The following is a 22,130-nucleotide window of genomic DNA, read 5'->3' on the forward strand; positions in this document are numbered from 1 at the left end:
CTCAGTGACTGACCAGGCCACTCCATCTCTTTCTGTCTTGTGCCACAGCACATGTCCCATATGTGCATGGCTATTTATGTACAGGCTACAAGTCAGTCCTCTGCTGTCATGCCGTGGACAGAAACCAGGGCCGCGCCTCCTCAGGCATTTCCCAGGCCCCAGTGCCTTACATATGGTGGGTTTTACCTCCACTGTTCCCTAGCGGTGACATGAGAAGCTTACAGTGCCTTCTTCCTGGATCCTGAAAGGAGCCTTTTTACCCCCACGGAGAGTCAGGAAGCTGGGGCCAAAGCAGGGGAGGAAACCAGAGTACATTCCTGCAAGAAAAGAGGTGAGAAGGAGCAGGTCCAAGTGGGAGAGGTGTGGGAGGCAGGAGCCTAGGGGCTTGCTTGCCTTCAATTTCTGCTCCTGTGGATGAGATCTGGTTGAGGTACAGGCTGACAGTCCCGATCTCATTCTGGCATTTTCCCTTGGGGCTGGAGAGAACACACTCTGCAGACTGAGCCACTGGCCCAGCTCTGATTTTCTCCGCCCTTGCTGCTTTTCAGCCTCCAACCAGTTGCTCACCAGTCCAAGACTCTAAACTTGATGTAGCTGGAGAGGCAGGGCAGCTGCAAGGGGACAGGAAGAGAGCAGTGGGTGTCCACCTGGATGGTCTGGTCCTTGCAGAGACCGAGAGCAGCTGGGACATCCTGGGTTAGGGTCAAGGCCTGGCTCAGTTACCTATGAGCCGTTTAGCCACAGCAAGAAGTATTTACCACGGGAACCGATGGACCTGTGGTTGAGGACCCCTGACACTTGCATGGGTCCCTTGCAAGGCCCTGGGAGAGGCGTGGAACTGGTCCCATGATCGTTTTATATTCTTGCTCTTAAAACGGACCCCAAATTGCATGAGCTTCAAGACCAACAAGACTCGGGTCCACCCTAACAAGAGACTCCGTGATTGCAGTCCTCGCACCACCTTCCATGGTCCAACTATCTGTTCCCCAAACCACCTCCTGGAAAGGTCATGGGCCTAGAACGTCTTCACCACGTTTGGCAGTTAGCTTTTAAACAGCAGGGCATCTGTCTCCTCAAAGAGTAAATAGTGATAGCTGCCACTCTGGGGAGGGTTTCTGTTGTCCCTTGGCCTGTGCTGAATGATCCATGTGGATCACCTGAGTGACTCCCCGAACAGCCCCACCAACCAGGTGCTGTTTTCCTGTTCTCACACAGGAAAACTAAGGCACAGAGAGGCTGAGTTCCTGAAGTTCCCATGTTACATCCAGGGGCTGAAGCAGCCTCAGAGCTCCTATTCACTCTGCCATACCCCAGTGAGGGCTGGGATTGTCCCAGTTGACAAGATGGGGGATGAGGCCCAGAGAGGCAGAGGGACTTGCTCAAGGTCACACAGTAAGGGGTGGAGTCAGGATTAGATCCCAAGCTTCTGAGTCTTATCTCCACCCTCCCATAGGGTTCCCTCAATTATAAAAACAAAAACATCCATGTGTAAAACAGCCTGATTGGGACCCAAATCCTCTCACTGGGGCCTCTCCCTTCCAGCGGCTCCTGGGGTATGGTCATGAGTCGTCCTAGTTCCCTGCTCTCCCCTTGCTGTGCAGTCTAGGGGCTGAGGGCAAGTAGTGAAAGGGCTTTGCAGTTGAATAACTGGTTAGGAAGAGATGAGGAAAGGCCCAGGTTAGGAAGGATGTTGGTAGCGGAGGGATGGGTGGCATCAGGCATCTAGGTCTCCCAAAATTCTGGATCCACCAAATTGGAACTCATGGCTGGACCATCTTTTCATCCACCGTTTTGAGACTTCTCCTCCCCTTTCCCATTTCTTGTCTAGGTCCCCTCCTGTCCCAGGGCCCTTACCCAATTACAACAGCACCCCCACCCCACCCACCCACATTGCTGGGGCTCTGATGCTACTGTCTGTGTGGTCATTCTGCCATTTCACTATGAGGTTCACAGCTGTCTGCTGCATTTCCAGAGGGCTAGTGACAATCAGGCCTGATTCAGATGACCCCAACCCCTGGGGACTGTGTTCTGTGTGAAATGGGTGAGGGTTCAGGGAGTGTTTGGACATCTTCAGATGTTGGAAGGCCTCTCTCAGGGATGGTGGGGTGCCTGGCCTGTGCCACTGGTTTTTGAGTCTGAAGGCAGCTGAACATGGGGGAGGGTTTCCAAGCTTTGAACATCCACAGAGCATCTAAGGGTCCTGGTCATGAGGTTAGTCACAGCCAGGGACAGGTAGGAGGGAGCAGGGGTGGGGGGTAGACCACCAGGCCTCCTCTAAAACCTCTTCCTACTTTAGGAGTCTATAAACTTACCCAAGAAGATGGGGATTATGAGGAATAGTTAAAAACTATGACTCAGCAGGAAACAGACTAGAAGCTTCTAGGAGAAGCAAGGAGGCTCCACAAGTAGAGGGGAGCTCGCTGACTAATTTCCCTCACACTGATGTAAGTATAAGGAAAACCAGACACTCTCTGGGTACCTGAATAGATGCCACACAAAGTTCTATGCACTCGCAGTTATGAGAGCGCTCAAGTCATCTCAGAATTGCTTACTCTTATTTTACACAGAGTGCTTAGAAGCCTGGCACAGCGCCAAAGGCAATCAAGGCCCTCCCAGGACTTCCAGAGAACTGGCATTCACTGCTGATAGGTGACTGAGAGGATGGAAAGGCTATAAAAATCACACTACAGAACCCCACAAAGAAGAGCATTGTGGGGCCACTTAGGGTAGGAACAAACAGCCCATGTAACCATGTTCCCATAATGCCTCTAGGCCATCAACAAAGCTCTAATTATATTCAGGGCACTTTGCCTAGAAGATAAGAAAATGTATAATACAATTTAGAATGAATCTTTAAAGTGATTATTCTTTAATGGAGGTGAAAGGGCATGATTATGTTTTCTGGAAAATTTAGTCGTCAGGCCCACTCATATCTTAATACCGCATAAATAAAGTAAGGTTTTCCATACTGTGTCCTGAGCCTCCACCTGCTCCCTACCAGGCAGAGCCCCCACACGGCCCGCATGCTTCCTGCCCCTACCTTCCGTTCCCATCCCCGCACTAACACCCAAGCTTCCCTGCGGTTTGGTGGGAGGAGGGGAGGGGGCGCGATGGCCAGTGATACCTGAACCTGGAAGGTCAGGATCTGGTTCCACAGCGGGTTCTCGGTTTGGGTCAGCGTGTTTGTCTTGAGCTGGAACATCCCAAAGCAGTCAGTGTCAGCCTCCCTCCACGGGCCTCACCTTCCAGCTCTTCCGGTCCTGCCCACCAGGGGACGCTGTCTGCAGCACTGCGCTGATGATGGGAACTCCTGATCTAAAGACACTTTGAGGGCTTCCCTTCAGCAGCAACATCAGTCCTTTTTGAGCCTACCCAGACCCAGATGCCTGAGGAATTTCCCTTAAATCAGCTTTCAGTTGACTTCACTTAAAAATAGATGTAGGGTTACTAACTTTATTACATGAGTGCATACACATAGATTTTGTTAGACAGACTCTAAGATCCCAGGAGAAAAGGAGCCAGAACAATGCTGATGGCAGCAGGACACCACAGCATGCCCTTTTCAAAGCATCACGTGACTTCGTTGTTAAACCTATCGTTAGTCTAAGCAATTATGTCAGTGAAATCAAGGGTTAGTGGGCTGGCTAAACTTCCTAATATACACTAATAAAAACAGAGAAATATTAAAAAATTCAAAAAATGTGTGCCACTGGCCACCCATGAGCATCTCACCTAGATACATAGTATCCAACCCACACTCAGTGTGGTGATTTTAAAATATGTCCACAAATCCTTTTGATACTCCTCCATTTGAAAGGTGGATACTAAGCTCCCTCCTCTTATGAACGGTCTGGGTTCAGTGACTTCTAATAGGTAGACTGTGGTAGAAATGCAGTGGAGGTAATGGTTTATGGATTCTGGGACAAACCTATTTAACTCTAACCCAGCATTCCCCAGATTTGAACACAAGATCCGTTTTTTTGCATATAACGTTTCGGGAAATGCTTCCCTGTGTTCTGAGAGGTTCATGGAGCGTCAGCAACTCTCTTGCATAGGACCTTCAATTTATAGATGAAGAAACTTGAGGCCCAGAGGGGGCGCTGACAGTTTCAGTGTTGTTCTTTGAGGGCATATTCTTTCATTTACTCATCCATGGCATTTGTATGTTTGGCTTCCAGTGGGCATTTTCTCCATGCAAGGCACTGGGCACAGTGCTGGGATAGGGGGTGAGCAAGCCATGGCCCCACCTTCCCAGAGATTCTGGTCCAATGGGATCACATTGCCCATTAACGGAAGAACTCTATACTATTTCTGGGGTCCTGCCCACCAGTCCAGTCTGTTCTCTGCCCATTTTTTTCTCTAGGTGGCACTTTCTGTAAGCCTCAGACCCTTTCTATACTTACCTTTTCCCCAATTAGTTCCACCTCCACCATGGGACTCACCGAGTAGTGTTTCTCTGTAAAAAGGGAGTTAAAAGATTTCTGAGATGGCAGCCTTTTTTTTTTTTTTTAAGGAGGAAACAGAGAGGTGACAGAACCACTTAAAACCCTTCCCCACAATTTGGTTTGGTGGTCCGTGGGCAGACCTCTCCCATCTCTGCTGTGTCTCTGTGTGCTGTTATGTGTCACCTAATGGCAGCTGGGGTGGGGACTGGCATAGAGAACCTTGAGTCTGCATCTGGGTGTCAAAAAAAGGTCAGAGGCATATTGTCCATATTAAGAGTATCCATGGGGCTTTCATAAAGCAATTCTTGGTGGGTTTCTGTCTCCCCCTCTCCCCTCACCTCAAATCTTAGGTTCAGATCAAAGTGGAACAGGGAAGCCCCATGAGAATCCAGGGTGCCACTGTGTAGGAAACCTCAAGACTGCTCCCTCCCCACCACCCGACTAACTGAGATGAAGGTCTTCTGCGCAGTAGATGAAGAACTGTAAGTAGGCTACATTCATCGAGACCACTGTTGATTTGAAGATCTGAGGAGGGGTGTCATCAGTCCCATAGGGCAGCTTCTGATCTACCTGGAGAGACCAGAGAGCTGACTAGGGTCAGTGTCATAGGGAGGTCACAGCCAAGGCCACCAGATTTGGCTTCCCCAGCCTTCCCCTTGGTATAGGGTGGGTGGACCACACTGAAGGGACACAGTGGACAAATGAAAGGGTGTGAAGATCGATAGCCACTTTGTGGCCCACAGCTGCCCCATGGAAGCATTCAGGGTAGGAAATGCTCCTGGGGTGTCAAGCAGCCTCACCAAGGCTTGGTCTCCCGCACCGAGGGCACAGATGGTGACTTTCAGGTAGCCTCTCACGCCACTGCTGGGCTCATTTGGCTGGCAGAGGCCTAACCATTTCCTCAGGAGTGTGTGACCTGGAGGGGCAGAGGGCCTTTGGGAGACCAGCTTCCAGTCTCCATCATGATTCCCTAAAATCAGTCTTTGTTTCTGTGGAGAGAGGTGTGGAAATGGATCTCATATATCCCAATTCCAATCCAGTAGCAGAGGAAAATGGGAGTCATTCCTGCCATTAGCAAAGGTAGTACACTTGTAAGACTCCTAGCTGTTGCCTTTAGGAAATAAGGACCCTTCATTCCCATCCTGGGAACCTACTGGTGTTACTGTCCTGGTCTGAGAGGCAAGCGTTTTCCCCAGCCCGAAGTCCCAACCTCCACCACTATGTTTGTTACGGCCAGGTCACGGTGGGAACCTCTACTCAAACTTCAGTCCACCATACTGGCCTCAAAAAACAGCAATTCCACCCAAGGCTGCAATAAAAGGTTAGCATTTAACCCAAAGAGGTACTTTGAACTTTCCAGAGAAAGATGTTATTATAAAACAAGACAAGTCAAATACAGAAAATTATTCACACCCTTGACTACTCTTCCCCCCCCATGTGTTGAACACACAGGGATTTTGAGATGTTTCAACACATGCCCTGGTTTTTCTCAGAAGACACATGTATTTGCAACTACCATCACCTACCTGGAGAATGGTAGATAAACCCAATATCTGTCTGTAAAAACAAGAGTGGAGTAAGGATTAGTTAGGGTCTCTGGCCAATATTTGTAATACCAGCTAACCTGATAACAACAGTAGCCACCAGGGCCTAGGCACTTCCCTGTCCTAACTCCTTTAATGTTTACAACAACCTAGAAGTTGGGTGATTGGTGATTATCACTTCCATTCATTAGAGGAGGAGCTGAATTTGAGGGAAGTGCCCAAAGTCTTACAACTAGTAAGTGGGGAGGCCTGGAATAAAAAGATCCTGAATGATATCACCATACAGCTCTGCTTGGCCAACACAGCACTGACTGAACCCCTGTTTGGGGGGAAGGGGTGTCTCCCATCCTGGGGAAGAGGATGGTCATGAGAGGAGTCAGCAAAAGACCATGGGTTTTTCCTTTCCCTGGGAGAAGGTTCTGACTGAAGCCTGAGGGTGTGTGTGAGCCAAGGCACTGCAGTACATTCAGGCCACTGTTGTAATCCACAGTCTGAAAGTTCCATAGAGGATCCCCAAATTCTGCATGTTAGGCCTGCTTTAAAACTCAGTTACCCCCTTGGGTTGGAAAGGTAAAGTTTTTTTTAGATACAGCAACAAAAGCACGATCTTGAAAAGAAAAATTTGGTAAGTTGAACTTCAATGAAGTGTAAAACTTATGCTCTTTAAAAGGCACTATTAAGAAAATGAAAGGATAAATTGTATGCTGGGAGAAAATATTTCCAAATCACATATCTGATAAAGAACTTGTATCCAGGATATATAAGAACATTTCAAAACTCAATAGTAAGAAAACAGCCCAGTGAAAAAGAGCAAAAGATTTGAACAGACACTTCACCAAAAGAAGATATAGAGATGAGAAATAAGCACATGAAAAGATGCTCAACATTAGTAGTCATCAAAGAAGTGTAAATTAAAATCACAAGGTGATACCACTACACGTAATTTAAATGGCTAAAATAAATAAGATGGACTATGTCAATGGTTTGGGGAAAAACTTTCAGGAATTTTCTTTAGCTGTTACATACACCTACCATATAAGCTACTCATTCTACTTCTATATATTTACTCAAGAGAAATTAAAGCATGTATCCATACTAAGATCTATACAATACTGTTACAGCAGCTTTACTGTAATAGTCAAAGACTGGAAACATTCTGAATTCTATGAACAGCTGAATGGATAAACAAACCATAGTCTCTCCATAAATGGAATTACTAGCCAGCAATAAAAAGGAATAAACTGTTCATACAAACAACATCATGGGTGAATCTCAAAATCATGTTGAGTGAAAAAAGTCAAACAAGAAAGAGTATATGCTGCATTATTCCATTTATATAAAATTCTTGAATATGTGAAACAATCTATAGAGAAAGCAGACCAGTGGTTGCCTGGGAATGGGAGGGGGTGGGATGGGAGTGAGAGGGAAGAATTGCAAAAGGGTACAAGGAACTTTTGAGGGTGATGGTGTAGATATGTTCATTATCTTGGTTGTGACGATGGCTTCAAGGGTGTCAACATATTTTAAACTATCAGATTATACATTTTAAGTATGTGTAATTAATTGTATGTTAGTGTACCTCAGTAAAGCTGGAAGAAAACAAAACAAATTTACGTCATCCCTAATGAAACAATAGATTTAGGCACTGATCAATATCTGTTAACAACGTAAAAGAGAGACCAACAGACATTCTGTACTTCGTGCTGAAGCTGTCTTGCTAAATAATTGACCCAAGTCTGGTCAAGCCTCTACATAGGAAACACCTGGGCAGAGGGACATGTGACCCGATCCCCTGGAGAAGCAATCAGCAAAATCCAGCCTGGAGGAAGCTCTGCAGGACAAGCCAACCAATTTCTTTAACAAATAAATGTCAGGGGAAAAAAGGCAGTGGGACCAACAGAAGAAAAGAGACCTAAAAATATAGTTTGGCCAACTGCAGTGTAGGTGCCTAGTTTGGGTCCTGATTTGAGCAAACTCTCAAAGGAATTCTCAGGACCATTAGGGGAATATGAACACTGACTATTCAATGCTATCCAGGAATTATAAAGGTCTTTAAGTGTGATCATTGTATTTGATTATGCTTAATAAAATTTTTGTGTTTTAAAGATACATAAGGAAATGTTTAAAAATGATATCATGTCTGAGATTTGATTCAAAATAAGCCAGTAGGAGAGGGGAAGTGGGCTGGGTATAGAGAAAACATCATTGGCAATGAATTGGTGAAGTTGAGTGATGAGGATGGAATTCATGAGGCTAGTCTCTATTTTTGTGTATATTTGAAATTTTCTAAGAAAGTAGTATGTATATAAAAAAGCTCAGATTTTCTCTGACCTCTATAGCTTATTCAACAGTTCATATTGTTGGTCACTGTCTGGAAATTGCACAGTGGCCTTTGTCAAGTGGCCTTGTTAGAAGACTTCCTGCCATCTAACCTTTCTAGAATATCCTAATTTCTAAGCCTTCTTTGAGGGTGAGATTGGGGCTGGTTGGGGGCAGGCAGGACATGACTGTTCTTGTTACAAGGGAGGAGGAAGAAGCCTTTCTTTGATTGGTACTAGGTGTGCCTTTCCCAAGGGTGGGGCCCTTTTCCTTGGTTGCCAGATTTACCAAATTAAAATGTAGCTACATACTTAAATGAGATTTGCAGATAAACAATGACTCCTTTTTTAGTGTACATACATCCCCTGCAGTATGTCATGAAGAGCCATACAATACTTGGAACATACTTGTATTCAAAAAGTATCTGTTGTTTAGATTCAAATTTAGGAAGGCATCCTGTATCCAATTTGGCAACCCTGCCTTTGGACAATCTTAGTTTAGCTCCTGTCTGTGTAAACTTTCCTCATCTCTCAGTCTGTATCTTTCCAAAGCAAACCATTTTACTCTGTCCTCACTGGCAGCAATCTTTCTCCCACAGTTAGGTTGTCTATTTTGGAGCCTCTGCTTCGTTTTCCTGGGGGCAGCGATTTGTGTTGTGTCCATAGTATTGTAAGTGAGGGTAATTCAACGTGGCACCCTACACTTTTATAAATGTTACACATTCTTTAGTGCCCAATGACCCTGTGAGTTGAGTATATTATTATCTCCATTTTACAGATGAAGAAGTAGAGGCTCAGAATAACTTGTCTAAGTCACCCAACTGGTAGGTGGATCCAAATCTGGGTCTTTCTGCATGAAAATCCAAGCCCTTTTCCCTACACTCAGGCAGGGAGGCTAGGGTGGGTCTCTATATAACCTTTTCACTAAACTTCCTCTGCTATCCAGTGCTCACTTGGAATCTCCCGATCTCTGCATTGAATCTCAGCAGTGAGGAATTCATCACCTGCAAGGGAATTCGCAGAAAGATCTCAGTTATTCACAGCCCCAATTTCCCTGTTCCCATGGGAGGAATTGTAAGGGTGCATTCAGGATTCTCCAGGATTCACTCAACGCTTCCACGTAGGTTTTCTCATTTGGTCAACCCAGAGGTCAGCACAAAGCCAAGCGCCACACTCAGCCGTCTTCACTCATGCCATCCTGGTTGTTTTCCATGTGTCTGTGTTCCCAAGAACATGAGCTCTTCAAGAGAGAGTCCTCCTTGTTCTCCTTGGCCCTGTGCTGGGCATATAGGAGCCACCTGATAAACACACATTCGCCACTGTTGCTGGGCTCCCTCTGGTCAGGGAGTGGAATGTCACATGTTGAGGGGACACTTGAGAGGTCCTTTGGCGGCCTGGAATCCAGCATGTGGCGCAGGGTGGCATGGTTGGTGTCAGTGCCTGGCTCAGGGCCTAGCACCTGGGATTCCCTAACCTCCGTTGGTTGACTGAGTGGGAAGTCAGAGCTGCGGGGAGGGCAGGTGGTGGCGATGCCACCTTGGGGACAGGAGGACCATGTGAAATGATGTGGGCTTTAAGGGAGGGCTATGGGGCTGACGTACTTCCCAGAACTGTTGGGCTCCTCACCTGGATTAAGACGGTCTCATCAAAGAACTTTGCAGGAACCTCATGAAAATTCTGGAAGAAAGTCTGAAGCAGAGAGAATGGGGGTGGGATAGATGGCGTTTCTTCTACCACTTCACCCAGGGACTCAGGAAGCCCTAAGGCTTAAAATAGCAGGCTTCCTCCCCAACATTTGCCTATTTTACACTCACACTCCTCTGCAAGCAGAGGCCTGCCAAGCTCCCCCAGGGTTTTCTGCCAGATGAAGGGCTGGGCTAGGGGATCCCTGGAGGACCTGCCATGAGCAGCTTAAGGCCTAGAGAGCTGTGCTGGGATGGAGATCCGTGCCTCTACCTCCTCCTGGATTGCCCTGTCTGTCACTCTAGGCCGCTCCCTGCTGCAGCCAGTGCAAACCTGGCTCTGCGCTCTCCTGCTCAAGTTCCTCCGTGGCTCCCAAGGGCCATCCGTGATGGGGCGCACATTTCGCAGACTCCCATCCACCCACACCCGTATCTATAGTTCTGCCCACAAGTCCTGATGCCTCTTCATTCCAGGCCTCTGAAAACACTGTTCCTTTCTCCTGAGTTATCTTTCCCCACCCTGGCCCTCTTTCCCTGGGAGACTCTTCCTTCAGGGTTTTGGGAGCCTTTCCTGAGTCCTTTCCACCAACTCCTCTATGTCCCCACTATGCTTTCTAACTTGCATTTGTTGGTCTATTCACCAATTAATTCAATGAGTGTTTATGAAGTGCCTACTGTATATCAGGCACAATGCTACAGTTTGGGGCCCCAGAAGTGACAGTGAGCATGGTCTAGGCCTGTGTTTCATGGCTGCATTAACAGCATTCCCAGATGGCTGTCAACCCGTCTTGCCCCACTGTCATTTCAACACGTTCATATGCTGGGACCCCCCCCTCCAGTGCAGGGCTCCGAATAATTCCACCTGTATTCCCAGTGCCAAGCACAGTGCTCAGCCCTCCATCAGTGCTCAGTAAACGTTTGTGTAACAAAATGCAAACATGCGAGTCAAGAAGCAAGCTTGCCAGCTGCCTGCAGGAAATGCTGGCCCCGGGGCGGGCCCACCTCGTTAAAGACAGGGTTGTTTCCCATCTTGATGCGTGTGTAGTGCTGCTGGCCTCCGATGACCACCTTTACCACTGGCTTGATGTTGTTGCCCATGAGCTGTCGGGCTTCAAACACCTTCACTCGGACCTACAGGGCAGAAAACCGGGGAACCGGATGTTGGCGTGCAATAGAGACTCTTCTCTAAAAGGACACAATATTCTGCTAAGAAACATCTACCAGGGATATAAGGGGGAGGCACAGAGAGATGGTGAGGAGGCGATGGGCTCTGCCTGCCTGAACACCAGCCCTGGAAAGGCCTGGCTCCTCCTCCTCCCTCGGGAATTGTCACGTCACCTCCACTTTGCCCTTCTCATCTTGCATGGACCTGGTGTTTCTCCATTGGTATGGGCTTGTTACAGAAGAAAGGAATATAAAGTCTAACATTTCTCAGGTTTTTAACAAAATTTTTCTTTTCAAGGAATTGAAAATCTGAAGTCCCATGCAATTCAATCCAGGATCTGTGACTTGATCTCTGATTTGTGATTTCTTCTTCTGCTTTCATGTACTTTCCTGAGACCCAGTAAAGGAACTATGATATCTGGGCCTAGAATTAGAAGGCAGGAGGGAGAAAAGAGAAGGCTGGAGCCCACAGAAGATCCAGCCAGCCTGGCTTAGGCCCAGCGGTAGAAGGAACTGGAGTTTGTCAGTGGCTAGCAGGGGGCAGCTGTGGGAGCTTGTCACTGATTATAGGTAGTAACAGCATCCAGCTCTCCCAACCTAGGTGGTGGGTCCAGCCATTCTCCATGAGGTCACCTGTGTCTCCATCAAGTCCAGGGGTCCTTCAGGGATTGATACACATGCAGCTACCTGACCATCAGAGACAATGGTGGGCCAGGCAAACAGCCCTCATGTCATAATTCTGCCCTAACCACTAGTACACAGGAAGAGTAGTTATTTGGGCACATCGGTCTTCTGTCCTGTGGCAGACCAGCCTGGTGACAAGGGACGGGCCAGTGGGGAGAGGGAAGGTACTCCCAAGCCAATAGCATGTGCAAAGCCTGGTGGCTAGAGGGAGAGGCTTGAGAAAGGGGACTGCAAATTGCCTAGGATGCTAGAGCAATGTGAGGAGGCAGGGGAAAGAGTGGCTTGGAGGGGCAGGCTTGGTTATCAAGGGTGGGGAAGCCATTGTAAGGAGTTTGGGTTTTGTCCTGAGGACATTGGTCTATCCTCATTTTTAGGGACATTTTTAGCAGGTGTGTGGCATAATAAGAATGTCTTTGAAAGACAACTTTGAAGAATGGACAGGAGAGAGCTGGAAGCTGGGAATTGGGGGGAACCCTATCGAGGTCATCCAGGCAAGCAGTGGTGGTTGAGGTCAGGGATGGAGAAGTGGGTGAAATTAAGGGCTAAGACTTGGCTGATGATGGGTGCTGGGGTGCAGTGAGGAAGAGGGGCAGTCAAGGGTAACTCTCAGTCTCCTGAGCAAGTGACAGGCTGAGGAGCAGACAAAACATGGCAGAAATGTTAGGTCACAGGCTAGGGACCAAAGGGCAGTGGTAAGCCATGCATGGGGCTTCCAGAGGGGACCTTCCTGTGGACCCCCTCAAACTCTCCTCATCCTCTGGGCGTTCACCTAATTCACCATGTGCAGCTAGCCTCATGTGCTGCCCACGACTCTGAGGATGCCAGAAGAGCAGGGGCCCGGCTTTCTGCTCTGCCCCCCAGCATCTTCCAGGGAAAAGCCATTGGTGCATGACTGACAGTGCCTCCTGTCACCTCGCTGGAGCTGCCTCTAGCTTCAGTCACATGCAGAAGTCCCCTGGGATGGCCCATGGAGGAGCCGGAGATGTGGTGAGGATCTGAGGACACGTAGCTCTGATCCTTGGCCATGGCCTGTGGACAGGCTGGCACAGCCTGGGAGCATGGTGAGGGTGTCAGACAAATCACACAAGCTCCAGCCTGGGAGGCCCTCACCTGAAAGTGCTGAGGCTTGAAGGGCAGGGCCTTTTGCATGGCGGAGCTGGGAACCATCGGTTTCTGCCAGGCTGCCTCTCGTGTAGTTAGGCCCAGGGGGTCTTCATCACCTAGGGAAACGAAATCCAGGGTGGGCTCTCAGAGGCTGGGACATAGGAGGTTTTGAGGCATTTCCCCCATTTCATTGTTCTATCCCCAGTGACCAGCTCCTGACTAAAACATGGCCAAGAGGCCTGATAAGGGCACATTCTCCCTAGAACATTCCCACGGGCCCCCTCCCGCCGTCAGTAACCTGGGCAGCAACTCCAGATAGGGGGCTCTTGGAAATGGCCATCCTTGCCTCCCTTTCCAGCCCATTGGGTGCTGGGTCTTAAGTCTAGATATGAGAAGCGGCATACTGGGAGAACATGACTTCAGCTGGGTGTCTGGAGATCTGGCCTCTAGACCCTAACCTGGTCACAATCCTTCTGTAGGCCTCAGTGGATGGGTCTCAAAGGTCCCATCAGCTATGCTTGAAGAAGGGCAGGGGTAAGCCCCCTGTGAGTACAGACCTGTCTTCTCAATATGCAGGCTGGTCATACGGGCCACTTGTAGGGTGATGGTGCACTGCAAGGCAAAGGCCGCGGCCATAAGCCAGATGCCGTGGTCTTTGGCCGGATCACAGCCCCAGACTCTGGCCCAGACTGCTGAGTTCACCCAGTGCTACTGCAGAGAGCAATGTGGCACATGGTACAGGGCCACACCATGGGGCCTGTGTGGTCTGGGGTGGAGGGAGCATATGCATTGGTGGGGAGGGAGCAACGGTTATGGGGCTGGGGGTTTGGAAAATAGATGCAGCACAGGCAGAGGAGGTGGTAAGTGGATACAGTAGTGGGGGAGGAGAGGGAGAGGTGACTTGGGACCAGTCTAGAGCCACAGGTGCTGACAGCTCTTCTAGCTCAATGTCTCATGACCTCAGGCAGGAGCTCCTACAAATATCTCTTAACTGACCTCCTGTCTCCAAGTGCTCCCACTACCCATCCATCCTCTAGACCATCGCCAGAATTGGCCCTAAACACTTCCTAAGTACCCTTAATGATCAGAGTAAAGTCACAACTCATCAGCACAGGCCAGAAAGCCCCTGGCCTCTGACCCCTGGCCACGCACCTAGCCTCAGTCCCCCAACCTTCCCTTCACACCCCCTACCTTCTGCTGGTGGTGCAGGGCAGCCCATGTCTCTCTCTCTCTTCAGCCTTCACACATGCACCTTATTCTCCTGCCTGGCATTGTCTTCCTTTCCTGTTCTTTGGGCAAACTCATGCCCAGTGAGAAACTGAATATACAAATACACAATAACCAGACCCTATATAAAAATGGAACACTGATGCACAACTTGAAATAATCAACCTAGTATATACAGTAACCAGCTAAGGAAGCCAGCCTGCTATGTATAGCACAGCTTTGTAGGAGGTCAGGTCACTTCTCCAGCCACCAGTCCAGGAAGCTAAACAATAAGCCCTGAAACAATCAGTCCCAAACAGCCACGACTTGATTAATACCTGATAGCTTCTCTAACTTCTGTCCCTGCTTCCAACTTAGGGCCAACCAGAGAAAGCCAAATATACACTCACTGCCAATCACATAGGATGCATGCCCTCTGATCTTTCCAGATCCCCCAGCGGCCCCCAGTAAAGTGCATCTGGAGCCTTCCCCTTTTTTCCACTCTAAGTTTTTGCCTCTCCTCTGCCTGCCTTTGAGTCTCTGCCAAAAGGCAAGTGATGGTGGCTGACTCCTTTGCTATAGCAACCTCTCAATAGAATTTGATTATTCTCATTTGACTGGTCTTTGTTTCCACATGTCTTAATCATCTCTGTAAAGCCGCCCATTACCTCCCCAGCAGAACCATTCACTTCCTCCTGACCCCAGCAACCTGGCTTTACAGACCCTTGTGTACCGCACCGGAGCACCTGTCACTGTGAGCAGAACCAACTCCAGTAGACTGTGAGCTGGCTTCATTTCATGTTCCAGGCCTAGCACAGTTGCTGACACCCAGGGAACCATCAATCAAATAATCTAAATGGGTGGGTGGAAGGGTTAAAGGGTGGGTGGGTGGATGGATGGCAGGATGGGGAAGCTAGGGAGATGATGACAGTGTGATGACCCCCCCAGGACAGGACAAGCCCTCTGGTGGGGGACACTGGCCCTTTGCTGGGGTGGCGTTTCCCAGCTTCACCAGCTGCACCCCTTCCTCCAGCCACCCTTCCTGGGGCCCGACTCACATCTGTGGGCATCATGGAATGACTGAGCAGGGCCAGATTCTTCAAGAAAAGGACCTCGCTTGGTTTTTCCACCAAGGGCTTGAGCAGTACAGTGGCCAGGCCCGTGAACCTGGGAAGATGAGCAGGTATGAGATTCTGAGCCAGGGGAAAGGGTGTCCTCTGTCCCAGGCATAATTTCATCTAGAGATGCTTTTCTCTCCTACAGGCTATGCTGTCCACAGGCTGAAGGAAGTGTGCAGTGATGGAGAGCATCCACCAGAGGGCACAGGGCTCTCAGGTTTCTGGGGATTGGCTTTGGGGCTCCCTGGGCAGTGAGTGTCCCAATTACTGGCTCAGCCTGGCCCAGCCTCTTCCCAGAAGCTCTGCTCCCAACTAACAGCTGATTGGACCAGGCGGTGGACACCTGACCCAACTGGGCCAATCAGATTTTCTGTCCTAGGAATTTTGATCTGGGATGCCTTTGCATCAGCCTCAGTGGGTGTCAGCTTCAGCTGGGCACTAGGATGGGGCCATGATGGGAAGCCAGGGTTGGGCAGAGAGAAGCAGGGATTTGAGATCCTGTGGTTTCAGACGAGGCAGAACTGCTTCTGGGCTCCCAGGTTCCTAGTTCTAGTTCATCTGCATTCCTAGACTCAGGAGCCTTCCACAAATCCCCTACCCTTTCTTTTCTTTCTCTTTTGCATTAGCTGGCTGGAGTGAGTTTTGAGTGAGTTGCGGATTAAGGACAGGATTGCAGCACCTACTGTAGCTTTAGTTACAATCAGGAGTCTCCTGCCTGTCTCACCTTTCTTTCTTTGTGGAGCCCATGTCTTGAAGGATGATTTGCAGGAATGAGTCATTTTGCAGGGGGCGGTTCCAGAGGTGCCAGATTAGGGTCTGTCAGGGGGCAGAGAGAGGTCAGCATCCTTCCTCCCCACTCCCTCGTCCATCCTTCTAGGAAATAAGGAAAGATTCAGGGAACAGGTTGGCACTGTGTTTCTCTTGAACTGAGGAACCTCCCTCAAGTCAAATTTCCTAAGATGGTGGCACTTGTTACCTTCCGTTAAGGTGCTGGGCATCCTACCTGGGATGCCTCCCTCAGCTTAACTGCAGTGTTGTGGCACGTTGGTAATTAGGGGGCTTGGGGACCGAGGTGGAGGATGGGGACATGGGTAGGTGGGTGGAGGATGAGTGAGGATCCTGCACAGGGAGCCCTGTCTTGCTTCAGTGTTCTGGGAACATTAGGATGGCCCGGTTGGACGAGACTGGCCATGCCCAGAGGGGAGGGGAAGGGCCCAGAGCACTATGGGCAGATGTGGCCGCTGCAGCCCTCAGCCCCGCATGGCCTTCAGTTCAGAGACTGCGCCAAGATGCCCTGGCTATGGGAAAAGCTTGTGAGGCTTCCTATCCTCTCCCTAGACTTCTGAGCATGGCCTGGACACGACCCTTCTATGGGGGTCGTCAGTGCCTCCTCCCGGCTTGTCCTGATGTGTTTTACCTCATTCCACATGGGGTTATTCCCTTCCACCTCTTGAGTTCTTCTCTTGATATCTGCAAAGAGACCAAGGGGCCGACACTGGTGGCAGGAAATATTTCATAGTCTAGGTTGGAATGGGGTAAAGAGAGGTAGGACTCCAAGAAAACTTCAAGTCTACATTGGCAGATATGACATAGCTATGTTGGCAGCACTGATTTTTTTTTTTACTCTGGGGGTTTCAACTTTCTCACTTCTTACAAGATAAAAACATCACCCCCGTGTGACAGATAATGTTATGTGCTCATTTCATGTTCTTTGGTACATAATTCCTAGCCATCTTGCAGCCAGGAGGGGCCATGGGATGCATTCTGGCCAACAGGGTATGGGAGCAAAATTCACACTGCCAGGCCTGGCTCCTAAAATTCCCATGAGGCTTTCCATTCTCCTTCTCCCCACTCCCCACACCCACCCTCACGATCTGCTGGCAGGGTGGTGCCAGGGTGGCTCCATAAGCAGCAAGCAGCTGGTCCCTAAACTACTGTTCGGAGGACCCATTCAGGATTGCTGCCTGATCAACACCATTGATGTGGGACTTGGTGTAAGAAAGAGCTCAACTTTTTTGTGTTACAGCACTGGGATTTAAGGGTTTATTTTTTACCAGAGCAAAGCCTGGCATACCCTAAGACATTCCAAAACATCTATAATGGGTTGAAAGCTCTTCATCCATGAAAATCCCTCCTCCAGAAATACCTCTAACAAAGAACAGTCTACAGACCTGCAAAGCACCTCCAAAGTGCTAAATTATTTTGAGATTCTTCCCAAGGAAAGATGCGAGTAAGAGAGAGAGAGAGGGGACCCAGCTTGCACCTGTTGGGTAGGGGTGGTGGTGCAGAGTAGTGAAAGGTACACAGGAGAAGAGCAGGTGAAAAGGCATACAAAATATCAAATAAACATTCAGTTATGAGAATTTGTAGGTAAACCCAGGGTTCCGGGCTTTATGCATTTTTATAAAAGCTGCTTCTAGGAGGAGAAAGGTAATGCCCATGAGGCAATGGGGGAGATGGCTGGGAATCTGGCTGTTCCCTGGCCCAAGGTAAATTAGTCAGGGCAAAGGCACAGCATCCACGACACCTCTTTAAACCTGCAACCTGGGGACATAAAGCTCAGTCACCTTGTGAGCCTGGAGTCCCACGTGCTCAGCCTCTGAGAGCTGCCACGTCCAGGGAGCACAGAGGGAAGAGACCTCATTCTTTACTCAGGGCTCTCCTAGAAACGGCTGTACCCTCTCTTTTCTTGGCACCAGTTTTCTCCCTCCCGACGCTTCCCAGAAAACCTCCCTGGCCTGCATCCACCTTCCTTATCCTCCACCCACAGACTGTTCATCTTCCTCCCCCTTCTCCCCTTTTCACTCCAAGCTCTTTGTCATGTAGCTATACTCAACCTCTTTCATTTCCCCTCATAAATCCTTTCACACACACACCCCGCTTCTTGGCCATATTTTCCTCATCTATGAAAACATGGAGACAAAAAAAAAACTTGCCTCGCTTGCTTCATGGAATCATTGTGAGGTGCAAAAGCTGCATCTATGAAAAGGCTTTGCTGGTTGTACAAGGGATTCCTATCACTGAGCAGTTGTTATGGGAAGTTGTACAATGAGCTGTACATACATTATCTTTTTAAATCCTCACATCGATCCTGTGAAGGTACTTTCTTTTTAAACCTCAGTTTGTGGCACAGCTTTAGTTCATAGAAGTACTAATCTAATTCCAGTAGCCCTTCCCTGGGAACAATGGGAGGCTGAGATGTCCTAATAAGAGAAATGATAGCAATAAAGATGAGAGTTTAGAGAACTGGACGGTGACTACCTCACCTTTCTGTCACACCACTTTCACAGGGTAGGGCACCAACAAACCTATTTTTTCCCTGAATGCATGTTACCTTTTGGGACTTATGTCTCCCATCCAGGACCCTGGCGCTCACCTCTGAAGTATGCAGACACGCAGGGTCTGGGTGGAGGCATTGGGGGCGTTTTGGGCAGGTTGATCTTGGCCGACACCACAACAAGCCGCAGTATGTCCTCCATCTCCTTCCCTTGTCAATGTAGTGAATCTTCCGTCTTGAGGCTTCTTTCAAGGCTCTTGGGGTGAGTGGAGTCCTGAGTCTGTTGCTTAGCAATAGAGGCGATGCCACAAAGGTGGATGGTTCTTGGTTCCGGGGAGGAATCAAGGAAAATGAGAGGAGAAAGTCACAGAGGGTATGGAGCCGGTGGCTTGAGGTGACTGGGCCTGTGGAAACAAAGCAGTTGGGCCACTTTTCATTTCCTCTTTCTTTTCTCGTTTCTCTCTCATTCTTGCTGTCCTTCTGATTTCAAGATCAGGTGTAAGAGTAACGTTTTCCTGTTTATACCCACAAAGTATCTGGAGTAAATCATTGCCCGAGTCACACATTTTATATGAGAAAGTAGGAGAAGCAAGGCAATCTGAGGAAGGGGACATGGAAATAAAAGGCAATTTCAACGATGTTTTGGGAGAATTCCTTCCTAATTGTGTAAGCATATGATTAGGCCTCCTGTTTTGTGTTAAAGGAAATCTAAGTTCAGATATAAGTCTCTCTTTAATGAAGGGAGATTAGCTTTTTAGCTAACGAGCTCTTATACCAGCTGGGTTTGTAAGGTTAAAGAAAAACTGCAAAAACCACGACCAAGTCGGATTCATCCCAGGGATTCAAGGATGGTACAACATTCGAAAATCCATCAACATCATCCACCACATAAACAAAAAGGACAAAAACCACATGATCATCTCCATAGATGCTGAAAAAGAAGCATTCGACAAAATTCAACATCCATTCATGATAAAAACTCTCAACAAAATGGGTAATAGAGGGCAAATACCTCAACATAATAAAGCCCAAATATGATAAACCCACAGCTAACATCATACTGAACAGCGAGAAGCTGAAAGCTTTTCCTCTGAGATTGGGAACAAGATGGGGATGCCCACTCTCCCCACTGTTATTTAACATAGTACTGGAGGTCCTAGCCACGGCAATTAGACAAAACAAAGAAATACAAGGAATCCAGATTGGTAAAGAAGAAGTTAAACTGTCACTATTTGCAGATGACATGATATTGTACATAAAAAACCCTAAAAACTCCACTCCAAAACTACTAGAACTGATATCAGAATACAGCAAAGTTGCAGGATACAAAATTAACACACAGAAATCTGTGGCTTTCCTATACACTAACAATGAACCAATAGAAAGAGAAATCAGGAAAACAATTCCATTCACAACTGCATCAAAAAGAATAAAATACCTAGGAATAAACCTAACCAAGGACGTGAAAGACCTATACCCTGAAAACTATAAGACACTCTTAAGAGAAATTGAAGAGGACACTAACAAATGGAAACTCATTCCATGCTCTTGGCTAGGAAGAATGAATATCATCAAATGGCCATCATGCCCAAAGCAATATACAGATTTGATGCAATCCCTATCAAATTACCAACAACATTCTTCAACAAACAGGAACAAATAGTTCAAAAATTCATATGGAAACACCAAAGACCTCGAATAGTCAAAGCAATCCTGAGAAGGAAGAATAAGGCGGGGGGGATCTTGCTCCCCAACTTCAAGTTGTACTACAAAGCCACAGTAATCAAGACAATTTGGTACTGGCACAAGAACAGAGCCATAGACCAGTGGAACATAATAGAGACTCCAGACATTAACCCAAACATATATGGCCAATTAATATACGATAAAGGAGCCATGGACATACAATGGGGAAATGACAGTCTCTTCAGCAGATGGTGCTGGCAAAACTGGACAGCTACATGTAAGAGAATGAAACTGGATCACTGTCTAACCCCATACACAAAAGTAAATTCGAAACAGATCAAAGACCTGAATGTAAGTCATGAAAACATAAAACTCTTAGAAAAAAACATAGGCAAAAATCTCATGGACATAAACATGAGTGACTTCTTCATGAACATATCTCCTGGGCAAGGAAAACAAAGGCAAAAATGAACAAGTGGGACTACATCAAGTTGAAAACCTTCTGTACAGCAAAGGACACCATCAATAGAACAAAAAGGTACCCTACAGTATGGGAGAATATATTCATAAATGACAGATCTGATAAGGGGTTGACATCCAAAATATATAAAGAGCTCACACACCTCAACAAACAAAAAGCAAATAATCCAATTAAAAAATGGGCAGAGGAGCTGAGCAGACAGTTCTCCAAAGAAGAAATTCAGATGGCCAACAGACACATGAGAAGATTCTCTCCACATTGCTAGTTATCAGAGAAATGCAAATTAAAACCACAATGAGATATCACCTCACACTAGTAAGGATGGCTACCATCCAAAAGACAAACAACAACAAATGTTGGCGAGGTTGTGAAGAAAGGGGAACCCTTCTACACTGCTGGCGAGAATGTAAATTAGTTCAACCATTGTGGAAAGCAGCATGGAGGTTCCTCAAAATGCTCAAAATAGACATACGATTTGACCCAGGAATTCCACTTCTAGGAATTTACCCTAAGAATGCAGCAGCCCAGTTTGAAAAAGACAGATGCACCCCTATGTTTATCACAGCACTATTTACAATAGCCAAGAAATGGAAGCAACCTAAGTGTCTCTCAGTAGATGAATGGATAAAAAAGAGGTGGTACATATACACAATGGAATATTATTCAGCCATAAGAAGAAAACAAATCCTACCATTTGCAACAACATGGATGGAGCTAGAGGGTATTATGCTCAGTGAAATAAGCCAGAAGGAGAAAGACAAATACCAAATGATTTCACTCATCTGTGGAGTATAAGAACAAAGAAAAAACTGAAGGAACAAAACAGCAGCAGACTCACAGAACCCAAGAATGGACTAACAATTACCAAAGGGAAAGGGACTGGGGAGAATGGGAGGGAAGGGAGGGATAAGGGTGGGGAAAAAGAAAAGGGGATATTACAATTAGCATGTATAATGTTGGGGGTGGGAATGGGGAGGGCTGTGCAACACAGAGAAGACAAGTTGTGATTCTATAACATCTTACTATGCTGATGGACAGTGACTGTAATGGGGTTTGTAGGGGGGACTTGGTGAAGGGGGGACCCTAGTAAACACAATGTTCTTCTTGTAATTGTAGATTAATGGTAACAAAAAAAGAAAGAAAGAAAAACTGCAACACCAACGTAATGCTGTGGCATCTTGGCTGCTCTCAAGGCCTACAGGCATGAGGCTGGAGCTGGGTCATTTGTTCTTGTGCACACTAAGAAGCTTCTTCTGCCTTAGGGATGAACACTGTATAAATTACATCTTATCTAATAAGTGGCATGAAAATTAATGGATATTTTAAAAATGTATATTAGTTGATGAAATTAACTTAGCTGTAAGCTTACTATGCACTCTAAAAGATGCATGGCATTCAAAGACCAAAAAACTTGGCAGTGT

At 47.5% G+C, this 22,130-nt stretch overlaps 1 protein-coding gene across 1 annotated transcript in view; it reads right to left on the reverse strand.

Annotated features, from left to right (window-relative positions):
• Positions 1 to 18,906, reverse strand: part of FER1L5 (fer-1 like family member 5) — a 50,461-nt gene extending 31,555 nt beyond the window's left edge. The window contains 17 exon segments of the mRNA XM_017672814.3: positions 223 to 317; positions 394 to 476; positions 568 to 611; positions 3,125 to 3,193; positions 4,404 to 4,456; positions 4,892 to 5,015; positions 5,246 to 5,361; positions 5,972 to 6,002; positions 9,261 to 9,311; positions 9,934 to 9,996; positions 10,992 to 11,120; positions 12,948 to 13,057; positions 13,499 to 13,553; positions 15,206 to 15,314; positions 15,990 to 16,081; positions 16,683 to 16,735; positions 18,642 to 18,906. Of these exon segments, the coding sequence (XP_017528303.3) occupies positions 223 to 317; positions 394 to 476; positions 568 to 611; positions 3,125 to 3,193; positions 4,404 to 4,456; positions 4,892 to 5,015; positions 5,246 to 5,361; positions 5,972 to 6,002; positions 9,261 to 9,311; positions 9,934 to 9,996; positions 10,992 to 11,120; positions 12,948 to 13,057; positions 13,499 to 13,553; positions 15,206 to 15,314; positions 15,990 to 16,081; positions 16,683 to 16,735; positions 18,642 to 18,744 (1,380 nt within the window). The 5' untranslated portion in view covers positions 18,745 to 18,906.
• Between the last annotated feature and the right edge of the window lie 3,224 nt (positions 18,907 to 22,130).

The sequence above is a fragment of the Manis javanica genome, chromosome 1, assembly GCF_040802235.1.
Source record: "Manis javanica isolate MJ-LG chromosome 1, MJ_LKY, whole genome shotgun sequence".
NCBI lineage: Eukaryota > Metazoa > Chordata > Mammalia > Pholidota > Manidae > Manis > Manis javanica.